This window comes from Protobothrops mucrosquamatus, unplaced genomic scaffold, assembly GCF_001527695.2.
Source record: "Protobothrops mucrosquamatus isolate PMUCROS unplaced genomic scaffold, P.Mucros_1.0 scaffold729, whole genome shotgun sequence".
NCBI lineage: Eukaryota > Metazoa > Chordata > Lepidosauria > Squamata > Viperidae > Protobothrops > Protobothrops mucrosquamatus.
Window position 1 is genome coordinate 61,659 of NW_015387005.1, and position 22,679 is coordinate 84,337.

The 22,679-nt window shown below is 39.8% G+C and overlaps 1 protein-coding gene across 1 annotated transcript in view; it reads left to right on the forward strand.

The window, feature by feature from the left end:
• The window catches only part of ACVR1 (activin A receptor type 1), a 53,640-nt gene that overhangs the window by 5,566 nt on the left and 25,395 nt on the right, over positions 1 to 22,679 (forward strand). Inside the window, exons 2-4 of the mRNA XM_015818366.1 lie at positions 9,562 to 9,635; positions 19,218 to 19,466; positions 20,370 to 20,587. Coding sequence (XP_015673852.1) covers positions 9,562 to 9,635; positions 19,218 to 19,466; positions 20,370 to 20,587 — 541 coding nt within the window. The remainder of the gene's footprint in view (positions 1 to 9,561; positions 9,636 to 19,217; positions 19,467 to 20,369; positions 20,588 to 22,679) is intronic.

The following is a 22,679-nucleotide window of genomic DNA, read 5'->3' on the forward strand; positions in this document are numbered from 1 at the left end:
CTCCTACAGTGTCTCTGCTCCTTCTCCTTGGTTTTTCATTCCCAGGTTCTTTTTCAAAACAAGGGATTTAACCTTCTGCCCTGTGCATTATCCCATACCTGACAAGTTTACTGAAGAATTTTTTGCCATTGTAGTCAACAAACATCAAAAAGAAATGCTGGTTGACCAGTGTCAACAAAGGTTGCTGGGCGACTGTGAGAAAAGAGACAGCTATCAAAATGCACGTGGCTGGGTTGTGTTTGTTGGGCAGCGTTCATTCAGTAAATATCTTGTTCAGTAAATCTCTTACACTTAGTATGCTCCAAAATGTATATCTAACGTAATTCTGAGACAAGAAGTTGGTCAGACAAGGGTTGACATTACAGCATGGTTATTAACCTTTAATTACTGACTTAAATGCCATTATTTACCAGCTGAGCTGATTCCACCTCTTCTTTCAAATTAGTTTGAGTCCTCTTGGATTCAAGCAGTACATTAAAAACTTCTATAATATAGCCTCTCCCTGGATTTTCACTCAGGCTATAGGACAGCGGTTCTCAACCTATGGGTCGCGACCCCATTTGGGGTCAATCGACCATTTCACGGGGGTCGCCAAGCAAGACTGTCCGCCATTTTTTTCCCCTTTTCCGGCGGGTGCCTTACCTCCCTTGAGCTGGGCCAGCTGGTGGTCGGCCTGCTCCGTCTCTGCCGCTTGCCAGCTAGGCCTCGGCCGGCGCAGGGGGTGGAACCATGCATGCGCGGTGCTCCCGGGCAGGGAAAGTCCTCGACTTACGACCGGTTGGGTAGTCCTCAACTTACGACTGGTTTAGTCCTCGACTTACGACCGGTTGGGGGTCGCGGCATTAAAAAGGTTGAGAACCACTGCTATAGGAGATCTATTAAAGAAAGATGTTTAGTCATTGAAGCCCAGAATGAATTCATTCCATATTCTGTCCAAACTTGGTTTTAACCATGTAAGGTGGAAACCAGCCAACTACATCAACTAACTCACTCATTACAACCCAGCAAAGTTTCTTCTTCAGAGCAAGATATAATAGTACACCCTCTGTGATTGTATACAGTACATTCAGCAAATCCCCAATGAAACCTCTCCTGACATTGGGCGGTTCATGTTGACGCACTGCTCCTTTTACAGTGATATTTGAAGAAGACTCATCTTCCGTTTCTTGCTACATGCACTGAATTATCCTGGGGAACCTCTTGACAGTTGTCTCTCACCAGGCAAGAAAACTGCTATCCCCCTTAAGGCAGCAAAGTTCTGTATTGCTGCTGCGAACGCACACAGACAATTGACTCCTGCACGTGACTAGATATCCTCATACCTGGTTCATTTATCTTATGGTAATGTGTGGATGCTTCGTTGGTTTTCTCCTCTCTCTCTCTCTGCTGTAATTAGTTTATATGTGTTCCATTTTATTCAGTCGCTGGCCAAATAAATATTTCATACTTAGCCTGTCAAGCAGGCTCATTTGTGTGGTGATCCCAGAGCAGCCTTTCCTGTATTCTAGAAAGTAGCATTCGTGGCTGCTCTTTTCTAGCACTCCACCGTGCCTCAAAAGCTTGTTGTGACAGGAAAGTTACAGGAGAAGAATGATTAAACTTGCTGTTTAATCTTGTCATGTGGCAGAAGTTACAACATTAGGGCTCCCTAGAGATTATATACATATAAAGTGTCATGAATTTTAAGGGAAGCTGTTCCTGTGAAAGACTTTCAAGAGTAAATAATGAAATGCCCCTGAGAGGGAGAATGTGCCTTTTAGATGGAACGTTCCCCCTCTCTGTCCCAGGGCCTTTTTGTTTTTCCCAGTAGAGACAAAAATAAGATACACCCAAAAAGAGTTTTCTTAGCAAATAAACCAAAAAAGGAACACTCTATTTTCAGGTGCCGGGGAAGAGCGAAGTAGCACACACAGGCTGCATTGCAGCATTTAGATTTCTAAATGTGTTCTTGGCTTAGTCTATCATATTTGCAGATGGCCTACTCTCTGGGGATATGCTGCAACCTTTTTAAACTGGCTTCCCTCCTCCCTTTACTATTCTTCTACAATTAGCTCGCTTGTTGTCTCCCAAGACATTATACTGTCTTTCCCTGCACAGATTTGTATTTTGTGGTGAACATATTTAATGAACAGCTGTGTATCTGAGTCACACTGCAAATTATCCACTCCCCCCCCTTCCCTCCCCTCCCGCCTTTAGCAATAAGGTAAAACTTCTCAGCTAAAGTGTAAGCAAATTCTCTCAGCTTTCCCCATGGGATAGCATTGGGGAAACTGGAAAGAAAGGGTGGAGTTGGCAAGTGCATGCATCAACTCAAGGCTTCTTCAAGTTGAGCTCAACTCCTAGTGACTACGTAATATATCTAGGTATGCTTTTTGGCCAAAGTACAGCATAGGCTTGTCACTCCTTCAACTTTCCAGTGTAAGTTGTACCTAGGAACTTCTTAGTAGGGTCCTATCTAAGTTCTAACTCGCTGTGATTCTGGTTTTCTTTTTCCAACATCAGCCAGAATCCCTAGGTGCTGCAACTTGTGCTGTGTTGCACTCTGTGTAACTATTTTTTTTTTCTTTTTTGACGGCGAGAAGATTGTGCTTATAATACTATAATCTCTCCTAAACGCTCAGGGTGCAAAAATTGTAACTGGTAACTTTCTTAGAATGAGTGTTTGTATGTGTGTAGAAATTCTACTGGCTAGAATTGCTCAGGTTTTTATTTATGGCAGCAGTCCTTCTGTAAGTGTGAATGCAACATATTGTTAACACATTTTAAATAATCTGCTGGCTAAAATAGCATGTCCTTCATTTATGGAGAAGCTATTCCGCCAGAGTGTCTCAGGTTAAAGGATGTCGAGGCACCTGATAAGGACTGGCTCTTGTCAGTAGAAAGGTTGCCTTGCCCTTTTTACAGCCTGCCAGAATAAGTATGGTTTAAGTTTGTCTGTTGCGTTACAGCCTGCAAGCATTGGAAATCTGAATGGCTAAGCCTTGAAATGCTCCCTTGGCCAAGAAGAAAACATCTGGGGCATATCTTCAACCGACAATTTCTTGTCTTAAATAATCCCCACCCATTAGCACCCAAGCCATGAATGTCTGCATTCCATCATGTAAGTGCTTGGCTTAACAAATTATTGATGTGTCTAAATTGTTCACACAGAGGGAGGAAGACCAAGAAGCATTAGCTCATCTTTCCATAAAAGCAGCATGTTAAATTCTTCGCACAATACAGTACTGATAATGCTAATATTGATTGCAGAAGAACTCATTTGCTCTTTTCCAAGCTGGCTACTTCTATTGCTATGCGTGTCTTCTTGTATTGGAAAGTGTAAAGCAGGGGTAGTCAACCTTGGCTCTTTTATGACTCATGGACTTCAATTCCCAGAATTCCTGAGCCAGCTTAGCTGGCTCAGGAATTCTGGGAGTTGAAGTCCACGAGTCATAAAAGAGCCAAGGTTGACTACCCCTGGTGTAAAGAATTCTGGCCCCATAGATTTTAAGAAGCACGAGTTGTGCATGAAATTAAGGGCTCTTGTAAAAACATTAGAGAGTTATAATCAACATAATGGAACAAACTTCTGTAGGGTTAAATATGTCCTTCAATAGTTTGGGGAAGAATCTGGAGTTAAAGGTACTCCTTCCCCATCTCTATTCCATAAATCCAGTGAAAAAGGGAGAAACATCTAAATTTTTGTTTCCTCCTCTTCAGTTGGTTTTCCTGAGTATCCAGTTGTATTGTACTTTCCTATTACAGCCTTGCGAGAATTGAACTGAAGCCTATGTGAAAATAGAATTGATTAGAAACTATCAAATTTTCCCGTGCCTTTGTTCAAGGAGGCATCTCCTTTCTGTCCTAAGACAGGAATGCATTGTTGTGACATTTCCTTTGTTGCACTAAAATAGCTTTCCCTGACCTGGTGTTGTCTTGACATGTTGGGTCACAGCTGTGACTGTCCCCAGGTAGTAATACATCTGAAAGGCACCAGATTGAGGAATGCTCTAGCTAATGTACTCACAATGTTGGCTTAAATATTGCAAGTTACCTATGCCTGTGTACATTCTTGGGGTAAGTGTCAGTTAGCTTTTTTGACTATCTATAGTTACCCATAAACTCACAAGCATGCAGGGGTCTTGAACCATGGCAGACAAGTGATTTGTAACATGAGAACACTTCAGAAGCCTGTAAGATTTTTCTGGGGAGAGGTTCTCTTCTGCAGACTTACTGAATAGACCAGCAGCCCTTAAAATCAAAGATACAGGCATCATTTAGTGTTCTTATGTATATTAAGTATTATATTTTAAATCAGTGGTTCTCAACCTTTTTAATGCCGCGACCCCAACCGGTCGTAAGTCGAGGACTAAACCGGTCGTAAGTCGAGGACTAAACCGGTCGTAAGTCGAGGACTAAACCGGTCGTAAGTCGAGGACTACCCAACCGGTCGTAAATCGAGGACTTTCCCTGCCCGGGAGCGCCGCGCATGTGTGGTTCCGCCCCCTGTGCCGGCCGAGGCGTAGCTGGCAAGCGGCAGAGACGGAGCAGGCTGACCACCAGCTGGCCCAGCCCAAGGGAGGTAAGGCACCCACCGGAAAAGGGGGAAAAAAATGGCGGACAAAAAAAATGGTGGACAAAAAAATGGCGGACAGCCTTGCTTGGCGACCCCCATGAAATGGTCGATTGACCCCAAATGGGGTCCCGACCCACAGGTTGAGAACCACTGTTTTAAATAATGATATATTAAGCATAATTATTAAGGGGATAATTCATTCATTGTCTTGTAACAGCAATATCTTTAGAGTAATGGATTCTATCAATATATCTCATATTTTGTGAAAAGACAATATAATTAAACAAAAGTCTTGCTTCACATTTTAGTAATCACTTATTTTTTTTTTAAAAAAAATCTTCATTCATATGATATTGTGATTCATGTCATACATGGAATGAAAAACAAAATATACAGAGGGGGTTTTTTTTTAGAACAAGCATTAACTCATCACTCTTTAAAGACAGTGTTAAATGAATGTTAATTGCTTCATCTTAAATATGCAGAATGGGTTTTTATAATAATAAGCTGTACATTTTGATTATTCTCAGTGATAAACGATGAAGCAGATGAATTTTATGTGGATATTTTCTCTCTGGTAAGTCCATCTAGGGAAGTTATTCTGTAGCCATTTGCAAAGGGCTTTTGAGAGCAGCAATTTTCATACTGTTCTTGCTCATCATTGCAAAAGGTCTGATTAGCAGTGCTGTAAAAGGGAGCAAAAAGCCTAATGGCACCTTAAAGATGACATAGCCCAGTATAGATGTCATTAGCAATGCAAAATAAATGGACAGCTTTACAGGAAACTCAAAATGTTCAGATCAAGGACACTTTTAGTCCATAACAGTTTATATTAAAATTCATTTTACTAGTCTGTAAAGTGTTAAAAATGTTTGGATAGCTCTAGAACCTTCGCATTTGCTTAGTGTAATTATATGACCCACTAAAACAAGTAAACAGAATGCCTTTTTTTATTTAAAAAAATGGTGTTCTGTTTGGCAAAAGTAGTGTGACTTGCTTGCTGGCCTGTCTGGATTTCCTTTCTAATGTAGATAAAAGAGCAATTAATAGGTAATACAGCAATTAATAGCAATTAAATTTAATCTTGGAAATATTACCTTTGCAAAAAAAAACACCTGAATACAAAAAAGTACTGTACACAAATATTGAAGGAATAGTGGATTAGTAATGCTACATAAATTTAATCAAAATTGTATCTAGTAGTGATGTATTGTAGAGTATGGGTGTTTGGAGAACACTGCTCCTTAACAACACAACAATGGGCATGTTTAGCTCACAAGTGCCTTCTAGTCATGACCAAAATTCTAGGCCCAAGCCAGCATCTCTTCCTGATGCAACTATTATTGTCATTGTTGTTATTGTTATTATTGAATTGAATTAAGAATTGTACTAGAATTTACAACACTAGAGGAAATATACACAGAAGAAAACCTGGATATTAGCATTTCAGGTGATGTTGTGGATGATCTATAAGTTTTGCTGAGGGGAGATGTTGATAATGGTGATGTTAGATCTGTGTAGATACTACTCTTTTTTTCTTCCAAAAGGACATATTGGGTATATAAAAGTTCAATAAATTGTCAGCTTATTTATTTTATCAAATGTACATTGCTGTCCATCTCACACAAGGTGACTCTGGGTGGCATATAACAAAACCAACCCTTAAAATCAAATATAAAAACCAATTAAAACAATCCACATAATAAAACCAAGATTGTGAGAGGTTAATAACAACAACAACAATAATAATAGAGTTGGAAGGGACCTTGGAGGTCTTCTAGTCCAACCCCCTGCTCAGGCAGGGAACGCTATACCATTTCAGACAAATGGTTGTCCAGTCTCTTCTTAAAAACTTCCACATGGTGCAGTTTAGCATCTACTCTGGGTTATCTTAACCGGGTAGTAATGTTCTTTCAACGTTAGGGGTTATATATGGTAATTATGTTGACAGTGGTTTAGATAATGCTGTTGACATACAGGTTAGAGCAGGGGTCCCCAACCCCTGGTCCGTGGACCAGTATCGGGCTGCGGCATGCCAGCAGCTGGTCCACACCAACAAGGAAAGCCCCATCCACAGGCAGTACACAAAACCACGCCTGCTTTGGTCCGCAGAAAAACCTCTCCTCGTAACCGGTCCCTGGTGCCCAAAAGGTTGGGAACCTCTGGGTTAGGGGAAAATATAACATGAAGTGGAAAACAAAATAGGACAGAATTGCCCTGTAAGGAATAGCTTGGGAGTCATAGGCAGTCTGACAATATTCCTTCTGTGGCCATAGAAGCCTCCAAACCTCCAAGGTGTGCTAAAAAGATTGGAGAACTTGGCGGGAGATTCTTGTGGAATTTAAGGAAGAAACACTAACTACATTCTTAACACATTGAAACCCCAATGTATTATCCTTCCAGAATGTCTCAATGCATCTATCCAGCAAATGAGACTTGCCAACCCAAGGTCTATAAAGCATGTCTTGGATGCAAGCCATTTCTTCATTCCACTGCTCCCTAAGTCATCTTCTTCCCCTCACAAGAAGGCTCAGTTTTCAGTGACCCAGAGGGTTGTGTTTTCTGGGCTTTGATGATCTTTTTTTTTGCTTAATAATCATCCTCCTGGTTGTTTCATGTTTATCTAGGTGAAAGGCAGCAGTGAAACTTGACTTCTTGGCTAACATTCTTGGCATCTGTTTGTGGAGTTGATGTGTGTTTTCAAAATTAACAGGCTTTCTGTTAAGGTCTATTTCTGACTTGCTAGAATATACAGGCTAGCAGCATATCCTACATTCTCTGAGCAAAATGGCAGCCAGCAAGAAATCTTGACATCCCTTCCAAAAGTATCTTGGCAGGACTTCAACTGCCTAAACAGTTTGTTGGCTTATGCGAGACAATTTAGTGTAGTAGAGAGCTGGGCTCTATTTCTTCTTAAGCATTATATATCAAGAAGTGCTTGACATTTGCCTCCCTAAGGGTATCATTTAAACAGCTTGTCTTGATCAATAGAATAGCTTCCTGATAAGATGAATACAAAATCTGTGTTTTTGGCAGGCTAAGGCTGCAAATTGTTCTTTCCTTATGCTTTTGCTCCTGCAAGGTCTAGCACTCAAGACCTGGTTTGCATTTTGCTGGGTGCATAAAGGCTACCGTTAGATAGCGTACATTTTGTTTTACACCGATAATCATATATGTAGCATTTCAGCAAAATATTCAAATGGCATATAATTAGCTTGAGTACATGTAGCCCAAAGCATCCATGAATTAAATCTCCTATTGCACATTTGGAATTTGGTAATGTGGTTTTCCCTTCCTTTTGTCCCTTCCCCATCTCTCCCTGTTTTCCCTTTTAGAGCGTACAGAGAGTCCTCAACTTAGGATCACAATTGAGCCCAAAACATCTGTTGCTAAGCAAAACATTAATGAATTTTGCCCCATTTTACGACCTTTCTTGTAACAGCTATTCACTGCAGTTGTTAAGTTAACACCCTTGTTAAGAGAATCTGGCTTCCCCATTGACTTTGCTTGTCAGAAGATCGCAAAAGGTGGATCACATGACTCCATCATAAATATGAGTCAGTTGCCAAGCATTCTGAATTTTGATCACGTGACCATGGGGATGCTGCTGCAGTGTTTGTAAGTGTGGAAACGGTCATAAGTCACTTTCAGTGCTATCGTAACTTTGAATGGTCACTAAATGAACTGTTGCAGATTGAAGGCCACCTGTATTTAAGAAGATGCTGGGTACTTCATACTAAAAAAAGTTACAGCATTCTTTTCCCTTAAAAAAGCTATTGATGTAAGTTGGAAATGTGATCTAACATTACACTTAAAAAAAGGCCTAGAAAACCACAATATAAAGAATTCCAAAAAGTGTGTCTTCTTTACCCTTCTGTCCAAAATATTCCTGATGTTTTGATGGATTCCAAAACCTCAGGATGTACTGTAATCAACATTCCTACTTGATTCCCAGTGATGATTAATATAATTATGGACCAATCTGGCCAGTTTAATCCCCAAATGTGGTAATTATACAACAAGCCCAGTTCATTGTCAAGAGATATCCCAGTGGGCCAACTTCCAATCAGCATGAAATTGCAAACTGTTAGTTATGGTCCGATAGGAATGTTACTGCTGACTCCAGTGGTGAGTAGATTAGACCCCTAGTGTTAAAAGGGGGCAAAAAAACAAGCCAAACCAGAACTGACCATTTTATCTTTTTTTTAAAAAGTGAGTAGTTTTGCTAGTACTCACAGTTTTGCTGGTGTGTGATTTTCTAAAGATAAAGTTGATCTGGTAAGAAACATGCAGAACTCACACCTGTAAGATTAGTGTTAGCAACAGCCTTTGAACAATAATATATCTGTTGGTTAAGATCCCTCCTCCTTTGATATTGAATACAATGCTTTAGGTCTGGCTTTGGATTTTTATTTTTATTTTTGTATTGGTCAAAATATCTGCCTTTGCTTTGGAGTCCAAATATTACACACTATACCTGTCCATAGGAGTCAGTTTGGTGTAATAGTTAAGATACCAGGCTAGAAACTCTTCTAGTGCTACCTTAGGTAGGACTGAGTGGGCCAGTCACTCTCACTCAGCCCTAGGAGGAAGGCAATGGCAACCACCTCCAAAATTTTGCCAATAAAACTGCAGAGACTTCCCAGACAATCCCAGGAGTCAACACTAACTAAAGGCACACAAATAATCTATCCACACCTCTGTTTATATTAACTGCTTGCTTGAATGGCTTTGGAAAGCCCACAGTCTCAAATTTGAGAGTCATACTTGTAAATGCATTATTTTGTAGACATTTGGCTGCTCTTAGAAAGGTTGTATTTTTTGCCATTGCAGAATCTAGCCTCTTACAAACTCACCATGTTACTCAAGCGATTATTAAATGTGGATGGGAAAGTGCTCGCGCTTGTTGAACAGTGCAGAACTATCAAATATAATTGGTACTCCATTAGAATATGTTTAATTGTGATTTTATTTTTAAAACAAGAATCTTTTCCCTCTTTTTTTAGATCTACAATGATAAATGGACTTATGATTGTTCCTGTTCTTGTGATGTTAGTTTTTCTTTCACCAAGCAAGGCTGGTAAGTATTTGGGTTTCAGATCGTGTCAGCAAAATGTACTTTAACATCACTGATGTGTTTCTACAGGTTATATTGATTCAGTGAGAAGAGCTAACTACACAGTGGAACATTCATGTTGTATATCCTTTAGGTTGTAGATCCCATTTTGCCTCAAGTCACTTCTGACTGTGTTCTTCCCAAATTCATTATAATTTGAATTCCTGTGCTAAGCAGAACGATGGACTGGCTGGCCTAAATGACTACTTCCAGTTCTGCATCCTGGAAAAACAGAGGATTCCATCTCTGTTTCTGGATCAGTAAAGACAAAATGTGCTTGGGTCCCATGCCTTAGATTTTGTGTGAGTTCCTCTCCCAACTACCATCAGATTTAGTTCTGTCAGCAAAGTTGGCCATGCTTCTGATGTCATTTTGGAACACTGTTAAGATTTAACTCTTAGCAGGGCCTTCAAAAATTAAGAGTGAGGAGATGATGAAGGCTGCACCCGGGATATAGAATGGCAAATGCAGTGCTGAGTTTGTCTATAACATAAATGTAGGTCTTTGGGTATATTTCAAACCTATTTATTGTTTGGGATATTTCAAACCTATTTATTGTGCCACTGTTGTTTTCTGAGGGGTCCTGGTGTTTGAACTTGGTTGTTTCTTTTAGATGTTTCATTACCCAAACCAGGTAATATCATCAATACTATTCTATTCCCTACTAGGCCTGTTTATGTTAGCTAGTTTGGGTAATGAAATGTCTGCAAGAAAACAACCAAGCTCAGAGCAATAGCAATAGCACTTAGACTTATATACCATTTCGCAGTGCTTTACAACCCTCTCTTAAGTGGTTTACAGAGTCAGCCTATTGCCACCAACAATCTGGGTCCTCATTTTACTGACCTCGGAAGGATGGACGATTGAGTCAACCTTGAGCCGGTGAGGCACGAATTGCCGGCAGTCGGCAGAATTAGCCTGCAATACTACATTCTAACCACTGCGCCATCACGGTTCAGAGAGTACCAAGGACCCCACAGATCAACTCCTGAGTTACGAATATTCTCCTTCATTGGTTCTGTTGTTATCTGCTTAGAATCTAGGGATTGAAGGAACATATAAACCCAATGAATAAGTAAATTGTAGCTGGAATCTCTTTATGTCCTGCTGTGCTTCTTTTCCTAAAAGGAATGGTTTGGGACAAAAAAGTGATGGCATTCAACCCAGAAGAAGAACTTGTCAGGTTATATAAATAGGTTATTGGCATAAATACTGTTGTGCCATCAGTTAAATGTGTCACCAAGAAACAAAGCAGTGAGCAGTTTAGCTAAAGTTAATGTAGGTTTAAAATTTGGTTTTTCCTTTCTCAAGAGTCCTTCATGTTTTGAGGGAGTTGTGTTTTGGGTATGACCATTTCTATATGGGTATGAAATGAGCATGTTGTGTCTTCATTTTCCCATCCACCCTCTTTAAATTAGTGATAAGCTTTATTCCTTGAGTGCCGACTTGCTTTATTCTGAGCTGAACATAACTGAAAGTCTTTGATAGGGGAGGAATGTCTAGTGGTACCCATTGTGCAAACTTCCATTTATCTTGCTAGATTCCTGATGTTTATAAGGTCAGGTATTACTTAACCCCAATAAGAGGAACCTTTTTGCTTGTTAAGAGTTCTCAGCCTTTAAAGTTGTAGTAGCATAAAATTGCAAAAAAATAACTTCTGGGATGATTGGACAATGAAGGATTTTTCTATCTACACTGAAGCTATTCATTAGAAGTAACTTATAAAATAGAAATGAGTGTCCTCAGAAATGAGGCTTGTATCAGTGATATATTACATTAGAATTCTGATAGTTGTAAATGGTAATTATATATGGAGGCATATGCATGCGCACTCGGTACGTGGAGATTTATTTTAGATCCTAGATGTCTTCCCTTACTCCAGGAACCATGAAGTATTTCTCTCCCGCTGTTCAGACAACTTGAACAGTATCTTCTTTTCTTTAGGACAATTAAAAAACATTGTACAGGTAGTCCTCAACTTATAACCATTTGTTTAGCAACCATTCAGAATTACAATGGTAGAAACAGAAGGATTGTGTAGCATGTTTATATAGCATATGCTGTGAGGATATTCCCAGTTTGCCAGGCTGAACCACACAGTTTTCAACATTATATTTTAATGCCTTTTTAGAGATTAATATAGACAGTCTATCATACTGCTTTTAGGCAGAACTTTCTACTATATTTTGCTCTTTCTCTTCAACATATCACTTTCAATAAATACACATCAAAAACAAGTATTTGTCAGGATAGAAAACTTAAGCAAGAAAGCTACATGTTCAAATACACTGCAGTGTACTGCAAACTGTGTCACAGCATGACTGATAGAGTAATACATTTTCTAATGCCTGCTGTGTTGTTTTGTATACCATTTGTTAGTTCAGATGGTATGTGGAATGTCTATTAAATCCAGAGGTTTTACAGTTCCCTTCTCCCAAGACAAGTGGTTAAAGATATGCCCAGGTGTTATTTTACAAAGAGAAAAAAGGACAAGAAAAGACAAGAAAAATAAAAAAATGTCAGCTGCAAAGCAGGTTGAAACACCCAAAGTTTTCTAAAAGGAGAAATTATTAAAACGTAAGAAATATGAATCAATATACAATCTGTTTGATGGTAATTTATTCTGTTATGAAAAATACTGTAAAAATGCATGAGTGGCCACAGTGGAAAGAACAAATTTTTAAAATTTCTATTTGAGGTCTTTTGAACAAAATAAATATTTTCAGAATTGTATATTACTGCAGAATGGCAAGGGATACGGAAAATTCAATGGTAGTGTCATAAAATTATATTTATGAAGCCAGTTATTAGCTTGGTCAGAGAGTTTCAGATTCAAAAAAGTTGTGCCTATGAACATCCAGAAGAAATGAGGCAGAAAGCTGACACGGCAATTTTGCTTATTTATATCTTTCCAAAGTTCACATTGATTTTTCTATACAGAAATAGTGAAAACGCAACAATGGTGGCAGAGCCCTGATTTACAACACTGAAATCATAAAAGATTAGAATAACCTTTATACCATCAGATAGTATAAGAGATTAGGGGAATTTATCAACAAATGATGTGATGTCAACATAATGTAAAATATATTCTGTTAATATAATCAAATAGACATCAATAGTCATCTTTTGTAATACCCATCAATTCCATTGTAATAGCTGTTTACAGTTAAAAAGTGCAGGTAGCACCCGTAGAAAGTGTTAAAAATATTTAACCTGTGAATTGCTAAACCAGATCTGGAGTGCCTGGGTCCTTCTGATGTTGCTGAACAACAACATCCAGCAGCCACAGCAACGGGGACCAGGACCTGTAGTTGAGCAATAGCCAGATGTAACAAGTTCCCCATTCTTGTGCTTAAAAAATTGTAGGAGTCCAGAAAATGAAGGGGCTTGCTTGATTTACACATATAAAGAAATTTCATATGTATGAATATGCCATGGAAATGTTTTCTTTTTTTAAAAAAAAATTACTTGAATATCCAGAGTCCTGGGCGCTCTCTGAGCTTGGTTGTTTTCTTGCAAACATTTAATTACCCAACTAGGTAATATCATCAGTGCTAGAAGGGGGAATGTGGTTTGCCACTCTCTACTCCAGTGGTTCTCAACCTTTTTAATGCTGCGACCCCCAACCGGTCGTAAGTCGAGGACTAAACCGGTCGTAAATTGAGGACTAAACTGGTCGTACGTTGAGGACTACCCAACCGGTCGTAAGTCGAGGACTTTCCCTGCCCGGGAGCGCCGCGCAAGCGTGGTTCCGCCCCTGCGCCGGCCGAGGCGTAGCTGGCAAGCGGCAGAGACGGAGCAGGCCGACCACCCGGAAAAGGGGAAAAAAATGGCGGACAGCCTTGCTTGGCGACCCCCGTGAAATGGTCGATCGACCCCAAATGGGGTCGCGACCCATAGGTTGAGAACCGCTGCTCTACTCTCTTCTAGCAAACCCTACTCTGTTGTAGTATTGATGATATTATCTAGTTGGATAATGAAATGTCTGCACGAAAATAACCAAGCTTAGAGAGTGCCAAGGAGACAATTAAGCAGTGCCTCAGAGGGCAAAATATGTATTCTGAGCCTTGATTAGTCCTGTGCTTATTTTTTTTCTGACAATTACTGCTTTCAGAATCTGATAACCTGGAGAATAAATCCAGAATGTCTTTTTGTTTTTTCTTTACTACTACAATGTTAATGATTACTTCCATTTCCAGTATTAACATTTATGTGTCCACCTCTCTTAATAAGCAGACGCTACGTTCGGTCAGATTCAGCAGTAAATTGCTCCATTAAAAAAAACCTTTTAAAACTACATTCTAATCAATAACTCCATAATTATTGGCTGAGTACAAACTATGTTCATAAATATAATATACCAAACATTTTTATCAATAAGCCAACTTGTAATAACAAATTATATAAAGTAATCTGGTTTTATATCTGTGAAAGGTGCTAAACGTATCACAGATTTCCCCCCCCCCCCAAAACCAGAGATATTCCCCCCCCCCCGCTTCAACATTTCTTAAAATTTTACTTCTCTGCTGAAGGGGAGGTGTTGGCATCCTGTAAACTGAGTCTTTTTAGTAGGGAGGGAAAGATTTCAATATTCATATCAAAGCCCCCTCATCAGATGCTACAGCCGGGATTTTCTAGCCCTCAAGCTATTCTGGCTATATCTTAAGTATTATCTGGTTGCATTTATTTTGAAAGTTATATGTTGAACTTGCATTTGTGTTCCTGATGGGATGTCGGTAAATGTGGTGTGGCAGAAATAATGCCACATTTAGGCTTACTAGAACCTCAAACGCTGTGAAAGAACAATAGAAGGGTTATTACGATAGGCCTTTAAAGCAGCGATCCCCAAACTTTTTGGCTTTGCGGACCGGGGGCAGGGGGAGAGGAGATGGTTCCGCGCAAGCAACGGGTGAACAAATGGGCGCTTCGCACGTGAGGGTAGGCATATGCTGCTTGTGTGGCCCAGGGGTTGGGAGACCCCTGCTTTAAAGGAAATGAATGAGTTTAAATAAATAAATAAAAAGGTTTCCCTTGCCAGCCGTGTCCGACTCTAGGGGGGCGGTGGTCATCTCTGATTCATAGCTTAAGAGCCAGCATTGTCCGAAAATGCTTCTACGGTCATGTGGCCGACATGACTGTGCTCTGAAGGTGGGCGGAACGCTGTTAGCCTCCCACCGAAGTGGTACCTACTTATTGACTTGCAGTTATGTGCTTTTGAACTGCTAGATAGGGCAGGAGTCAGGGCAAGCAATGGAAGCTCATTCCATCATGTGGTACGTAGGTCTAGAACTGCCGACCTTCCGGGTTGACAAGCTCCAACGTCTTTGCCTGCTTGGCCACCGTGCCCACAGGTTTAGGTTAGCAGAGGGCAATTTCTGCAGTCTCAGAAATCATGCCAGTCTATGCTTGGCTTGCAAACTTTGCCAGTGGATGCAAATTGGACCTTGATGGAAGAAGGAAGGGATTTTGGCCCTTAAACTCCCAAACTTCTGAAAAACAAAAGATTTGCCAGATAATATCTGCGCCCTAAATCTCAGTGAACTTCAAAGAGTTCTTCGGATGGGTTCTTGACTTAAGAGATTTGACAAGGTTTTGCCCATCTTCTTTCAAAGTAAAAAAAAACAACGATTTCTCTGGAGCGTTTCTTTAAACTTAGGAATATCTTGTTTCCTCAGGTGCAGAGAACAGCGGACAAAACAGTTGGAGTGATCATATAGGAATGCTTCTGGCAAAGCCAATCAGGTTTTTGCTGATGTTGGCTGTATTCCACTCATCTTGACTTGTAAATCTTTTTTTCAGAATTAAGGCTGCTCTTTGGACCTTTTCCTTCCAAATTGCTTTGGGGAGTAGAAGAAAGGTGTTTTCTGAGGGGCCTGAGGTGACTGATTTACAAGACAACTTCAGTAATAAAGTTGCTTGTACCTATTCTGCCCTAAATCCTTCATTGAGGACAATAGTTTTAAATAAATCTTTAACAGTTATTTCTCTCGTTTTGGACATTGTGCAGCCTAAGGTGGACTAGACCCTTGAGGCATGAAACCAAGCTTATAAATAATTAATTGGTGGAAAATGCCTATTTGTTTGAGATAATAGTAGGGTGGTTCTTGTTGCATGATATTCAAAAGTGTGAGGATGATGATGATGATGATGAAACCTTGAAGATTTCTGGATGATAGTAGTTTTCTGAATCCTTGTCAACTTGGTCTTTCATTAAGAAATCATCCAAGTCATCTACAGGTAGTCGACTTACAACAGTTTGTTTAAGGACTGTTTGAAGTTACAACAGCACTGAAAAAAAATAACTTATGACCCGTTTTCCACACTTATGACCGTTGCAGCATCCCCATGGTCACGTGATCAAAATTCAGATGTTTGGCAACTGACTCATATTTATGATGGTTGCGGTGTCCTGGAGTCATGTGATCCCCTTTTGCGACCTTCTGACAAGCAAAGTCAGTGGAGAAGCCAGATCATTTAACAAACATGTGACTAACTTAACAAATACGGTGATTCACTTAACAACGGTGGGAGGAAAGGTTGTGAAATGTGGCAAAACTCACTTAACAACTGTCTCACTTAGCGACAGAAACTTTGGGCTCAATTGTGGTCTTAACTCAAGGACTACCTGTAATCGTTGAGTTTACAGAGCAATAAATAAAAAGCATTATATCCTTTAGCTTCATAGTAGCTTCTACTATGTAGTAGCTTCTCTGTTGTATTCAGTTCAAAGCTAAGTGAAGAGCGAACTCTCTGGAAAAAGCTCTAAAGATGAGAAAGGTGAAAGGAAAGAGAAAAGGATGACCAGCAAAAAGGGACTCCGTTACAGTAACAATGGATATGGTGATGGAAGATCTGAAAGACCAAGTCAGGGATAGAGAAAATCCATGTAGTTCAGGGGTAGTCAACCTTGGCTCTTTTATGACTCGTGGACTTCAATTCCCAGAATTCCTGAGCCAGCTTAGCTGGCTCAGGAATTCTGGGAGTTGAAGTCCACGAGTCATAAAAGAGCCAAGGTTGACTACCCCTGATGTAGTTGCTAAGAGTCAACAATCATGTGATGGCACATTATCAGTTAGAAGACAAAGATTTTGATTATTCCAATAGGAGAGAATATTTGTAGCTCAGGGCTAAACTGTGGAGTCCTGGGTGCTCTCTGAGCTTGGTTCTTTGCTTGCAGAAGTATCATTACCCAACTAGGTAACTTTCCTGGTTGGATAATGAAATGTCTGCAAGCAAACAACCAAGCTCGGAGAGCACCAAGGACCCCACTTTTGTTTATTGACAAATCAGATTTGTTTTGGAGTTGTAGTTTTAAAATACAAAGCATGGAATCGCAAATCAGGAAATAAAATATGTGCCAGAACTGAAAATCAGGGTCCATGCCATGAATTTATTTTTAGATGCTGTTTTATGTAATTAGCTCTGTTTTTGCTTCACAACGATATGTTCTTTTTCCTCAAGTTTAAAACTGTATAGCTTTGATTATATATAAATACGCAGACATGTATAGATATGGATGCAAGATGTATAGGTTTCTATTGCTTTGACAACAAGGCACCTCCTAGAATAAATTTCACTGTTTCCAGACATAGCTTAACACTCATCTTATAAAAAAAATATATTTTGGCTGATTACCAATTGGGTTTCAGTCTGTCTGTACATATGTACACAGTGCTTGCGTATCTCCAGAACTCCAGATGAATAGGATCATTAAGTGATCAGCGGAACATTTCTAAGGTGCAGAACCCATCCTCACATTCCTGTCCCTTGTCCACCCTCTCCAAAGACCTGAAACCACTGCTTCAGGGCACAGTTTCAGTCTCCTCTCCTCTCCCTCACACAAACACAAAAGCAGGTGAATTTTCAGCAGATCCCCAGAAGGCTGGGATTCTCAAGAGTCAGCATATGTTGGTTGTCACAAAAGACCATCACACTATTACTTGGCTGCGTTGTTTTATTTTTAGACCTACTTGGGAGGTATTTGCTTCATGTTCTGTTTCATATGCCAAGTACAATTGCCTTTCCTTGGCAATGATGTACGTAAATGAGTAGATAAGGAGTGTCGTTTAGTGCCACATCTTGCATGTTCTGTGCCCTATGCCCTATTCCAAGTTGCCAGGTAGATGCATTCTGTCTTCCTCCAAGGCTGTTTGCTTGATAAATTTAATTCCTTCATCCTTCATTCCTTCATCCTAATTTTTAAGTGTAATTCAATATATCCTCTGAGAAGATATTTGTTGCATGCATGTCTTGATCTCTTCTTGGGTGGGGCTTGATAGTACTGTACTGTACATTATTGATAGTAACCAGAAAAGCCACAGAAAGCTGTGAAGACAAAGGGAGAAGAGTCAAGGGTTTCTGAGAATCTTTATAGAGATTTCTCCTCCTGGTTTTTGAAATGCCAGTTTCCTTAGGCAATGGCCGCCTTTAAGTGATGTTCTGAACCTTCTTTATGAAAGCTTAACTATGGTGAGATGTGATGTCAGCATTATCTACAGTACATTTTGCAAATGGATGACAAGCTAGGATTAGAATCTACGGGTGGATTCACATATATTGAACCATTGTCTGTCCAATATTGGCTTATTGAATAAGTCTTAATGCATATAAGCCTCTGTACCTAAACCAAGAAAATTATACATTATGGCTTATATGAATCAAGCTTGGGATTTGATGGTGTTTTTTACAGTAGATGTCCAGTTATATATATTGTATTCACACATAATATGATAGGGTCAGGTTTGGCGTAGGGAGGCTTAGAGTATTGTTTGAACGGAGATAATTGTGACATGATTAAACCTTAAAATGAATTTTTAGACATTAGGTCTAATATGATGCTGCATTTTGCTTTTTCATCCGGAAAACTGAAAGAATTTATACGATATTCCCATTGTACTGTTACTGAATTCTACACCTTTTGATGGAAAATTGAAGCGAAGGAATCTATCAAGCATAGATACCTCCCCTAAGTGAGTTTGCTTTGTCATATTATACCATGGAGTGATTAAGGACAGCTTGTTGAGCAAACTTCAACTGACCATGAGTTCAAGTCCTGCATTAGCCATGAAAGATGGCTGGGTGACTTTGGGCCAGTCATTCTCTCTCAGCCCAACCCATCTCCCGGGGTTATTGTTTTGGGGAAAGTAGAAGGAGGAAGGTTTGTTGGAAATGCCTTGAGTTATTTGTAAAAATAATAAAGGCAGGATACAAATAAACAAATAAAAAATAAATTGGGTTTTCACCTATATTAAATTTGGAACAGTGGTCAGCCAAAACCCAACAAAGCACATTTGGGCTTCACACAGTGTCTGCTTAATTTAACCTTAAAACATAAGCTCAGTAGAGTATACACAAATGCTGAACACTTTGCATTTTCATGGAACGCTAACGCTCTATACTTGGATCAAGAGGGAGAAATGGATCCTGCAAAATGTCCACGAAATTGAAGAACCAAACTATTATTTTTGGGGAGGGGATGAAATGATTCAGAATGTTAGCATGCATGTGGCTTAATAAAAATGGTCTTTTTCCTCTTCTCCACAGACGACGAGACCGACTATGAATGTGTGTGTGAAGGCATGTCATGTGTGAACGGAGTCCGCTGCAGAGGGCATAGGTGCTTCTCCTCCTTGAGCATCAATAATGGAGAAAGGGTTTATCAGAAGGGCTGCTTCAAAGTTTACGAGCAAGGGAAGATGACGTGCCGAACGCCTCCATCTTCAGATCAAGCAGTGGAATGCTGTCAAGGGGATCTGTGCAACATTAACATAACAGCAGAGCTGCCAGTGAAAGGTGAAACTTCTTGATTATGTTTTTAAGGGTGCCTCAAAGAGGGAGACCCGTTTACTGTTTAGTCTTTCCTTGTTTGTTCAACAGCCTTCGTAGGGGATCCTAGATCTGCATGCTTGCTCAGGTAGTGAGTTTGGGCAGTGCTCCTGCTTTCTGCCCGTACCAGGCTGATAAGAAAAAAATATTGCTGTAAATTGCTTGTGAATTCAAGAGTGAGGGATCACAACTCACAGTTGGGGAACCCTGATTTACATATATCAGTGAATAATGATGAGTTACAAAATTTAGAACACAGTCACATGTGTCTGAGAGCAATAAACAACTGGAACATAAAAATGGTAGCTTCATCTACCACATTTTTTAACTACTGTTAGTTTGTCGCTTAAAAAAAACAAAAACAAATGTGCAAGCCACTGTTTCTATCAGCAGAAGAAAAGTTTCCCACCTTTTGAGTAGAGCAAAAGACACAAGTGTCCAAGCAGGAAACTGGTGATCAGCATAACTGACAAGGAAGACTTGATCTTACTAAGGGATGTTTTTTACAAACTCCAAGATGAATGGAATATCTGGAGAGAATGACTTTGTACTTTTTGCTTGCTTGCTTTGTTTTCTCACCATAACTCCTTATTGCACAGGGGTTGCCATACTGTATGTTAATTTGAGTATCCATGAGGAATTTTTGTACACCACTTTGCCCCCTTATTGCCAAAACCCTGAGTATCCTTTTCCAGAGAGCGGCAGGAGAACAAGTACATGGTTTGATCTTCTTTCTGAGTACTCTTCCATTGCAAAAGGATACACCTGTGCTTGGGCTCACTTTCTTCTTTTTAGTCTTGCTCTTCAGCCATCTTTCTCAAAGCCTCTAGCTTTTGCTAATTGCATTTTGTGTTGTCTCTCTTTGTGAAGGGCATCCATCGCAAGGGGAAGCCGTGGGTTACACCATGGAAACGCTTGTCATTTTCATACTGGCTCCCGTTATGGTGCTGATCGTATTTTCGGCAGCCGCAGTGCTGATCATCAGAAAGATTCGGCAGCGCCATATGGAAAGGCTGAACTCAAGGGACGCAGAATATGGCACAATTGAAGGGCTCATAGCCTCAAATGTTGGTGATAGCACATTGGCAGTGAGTAATCCTTGTCTTCTGATCTGTTGCTAAGCATCTAATAGCACTCCCATGTTTTTCCTTTCTAATCAGATTGCCCAAAATGTGGTGTGTAAAATATGGAGCACTGCCTAGTCCCCCTTTACCATGCTTTCTGTACAGAACAATGCCAGAACAAACCTTAGTAAAGCAGTCAGAGATGTGGTACTTAGGGAGATTTGGGGAAAACTGAAACACATTTAGGTGAAAGGGTCATTAAGTAGTCTTGCTCAAGCCTAACATCAAGGGCAGTTCCAAGAGTTAAGTTGGCACTGCCCTGAAATGACTTAGAAGAAAAACAGGTTCTTACTTAGTAACCCAATTTTCCAAGTACACCCAGTCTTCATGTAGTGAGAACCTCAGTTAGCAATCATTTGTAAATACCATGATAATAAAAGATTCATTTTCTGACCAATATGCACATTTACAGCCAAAATGTATGTGCTTGACAGCAACACACATCAGAGTGGGGGTAATGCTAGTATAGCTGTATGAGCTTTATCTGAATGAGATAGCAGCAACCAATGATCTTCACAGCATATCTCTCTCTCCCCCCCCTCTCTTGTTCACTTGTTCATTTAGTGACCATTTTGCTTAATGACCTGGTCGCTAAACGAGGAGTGAGTGTGCATACAGTTAAAAGCTGCATGTGAGAAATAATGCAGCTTTCATTGATTGGGATCACACAATTCCCTAAATCTGGGTTAAGGGTATACAGCCCTGTTTTAAAATAAATAAATAAAATCATAGTGCGATTTAATGGGATAGCATAAATTCATACAGGATGCAGAGGCAAAGTTTCAGTTTTCCCAGCACACCAAGCCACAAAACAGTTGAGGCTAGCTATTGTGTTAGCCAAATCCAGCCTGCGTGTGGGGATGGCAGCAAGGATACTATCGTAAAATAATGGTGATGTCATTAGGAGCAATAGACTATGAAAACGATTTTATCCCATTTCTTTTGATCCTTTTATGGTTGCCCTTGGAGCACCCTCTAGGAATTAGGGAGAATCTGGATTAGCATTTCATTTATTGTTGGTACAGTCTGGGTACAACCTAGAGTGCAGTCGAAAAGCACTTAGGTTTTTGCACGCTCACATTAGATATACAACCTTTTGATCTATAAACCTGTGTACTGGCTGTGGGAACGACACCTGTGACATGCTAGGTAGATTTTTCCCCACAGGAGGATTTTTGCTCTTTTTTTTATTGGCAGTGGGCAGGAGTAAAAATGTTTGGAGCTCCCTGGAAAGCCTCCAGCATGTTACTTAAAAGCATACTTCAAAGCCGGGGCCACTTGGACACAAGAGTGGCTAAAACTAACACTGCACGTTTGGTTATAAACCAGAAAAGAGATCTTTCTAGATTTCAATGAAATGCCTTTTCTGGATTTTGTCTTAATGTTTCTTATATTGCAAAGGGGTGAGGAGTATGTGAGAAATCTTCAGATTATGTCAACCCCAACTATAATCAGAGTGGTGGGCATTTGGCGATAGCTGAACACTTTCAAGGTGCTCATCCATTGCAACTGTTATTTAAAACCTGTTATATTATTGAGAGTTGTCTTGGTTTTTTGACTACTGAAAGGAATTGCGGATGAAGGAAAATGAGAAGTCTGTGAAGGGGTCCTAGGTATCTTACTTCGAGATAAACAAGCTATAATCCTCATGAAAGGCCTACCGTAGGAAAGGTCATCGCTGACCTTCACCAATGACTGGAAACCTCTTATGGACTTTTGCATGAGGAAGAAAATGACTTTGTGATTTATATTTCTGATGATTAGAAAGAATAGGTTATAGAAAGAAGGGAATTATAATGAAAGCCTGGTTTACTTAGAAATGTATATTTATAATTGCTGACTGGAACATTGGAAGCCATATTTCTCTTTCTCTCTCTCTCTCTCTCTCTCTCTCTTTCACACACACACACACACACACTGAATTTCTGTGTTTTTAATTCTTTTTTCCATCTTTTTTTCTTTTCTTTTTTTCACACTTACCTTGCTATATTTTTCTTTGAATGTATTTCTTATTATCTACTTAAACTCTATTAATAAAATTATTTTTAAAAATGAA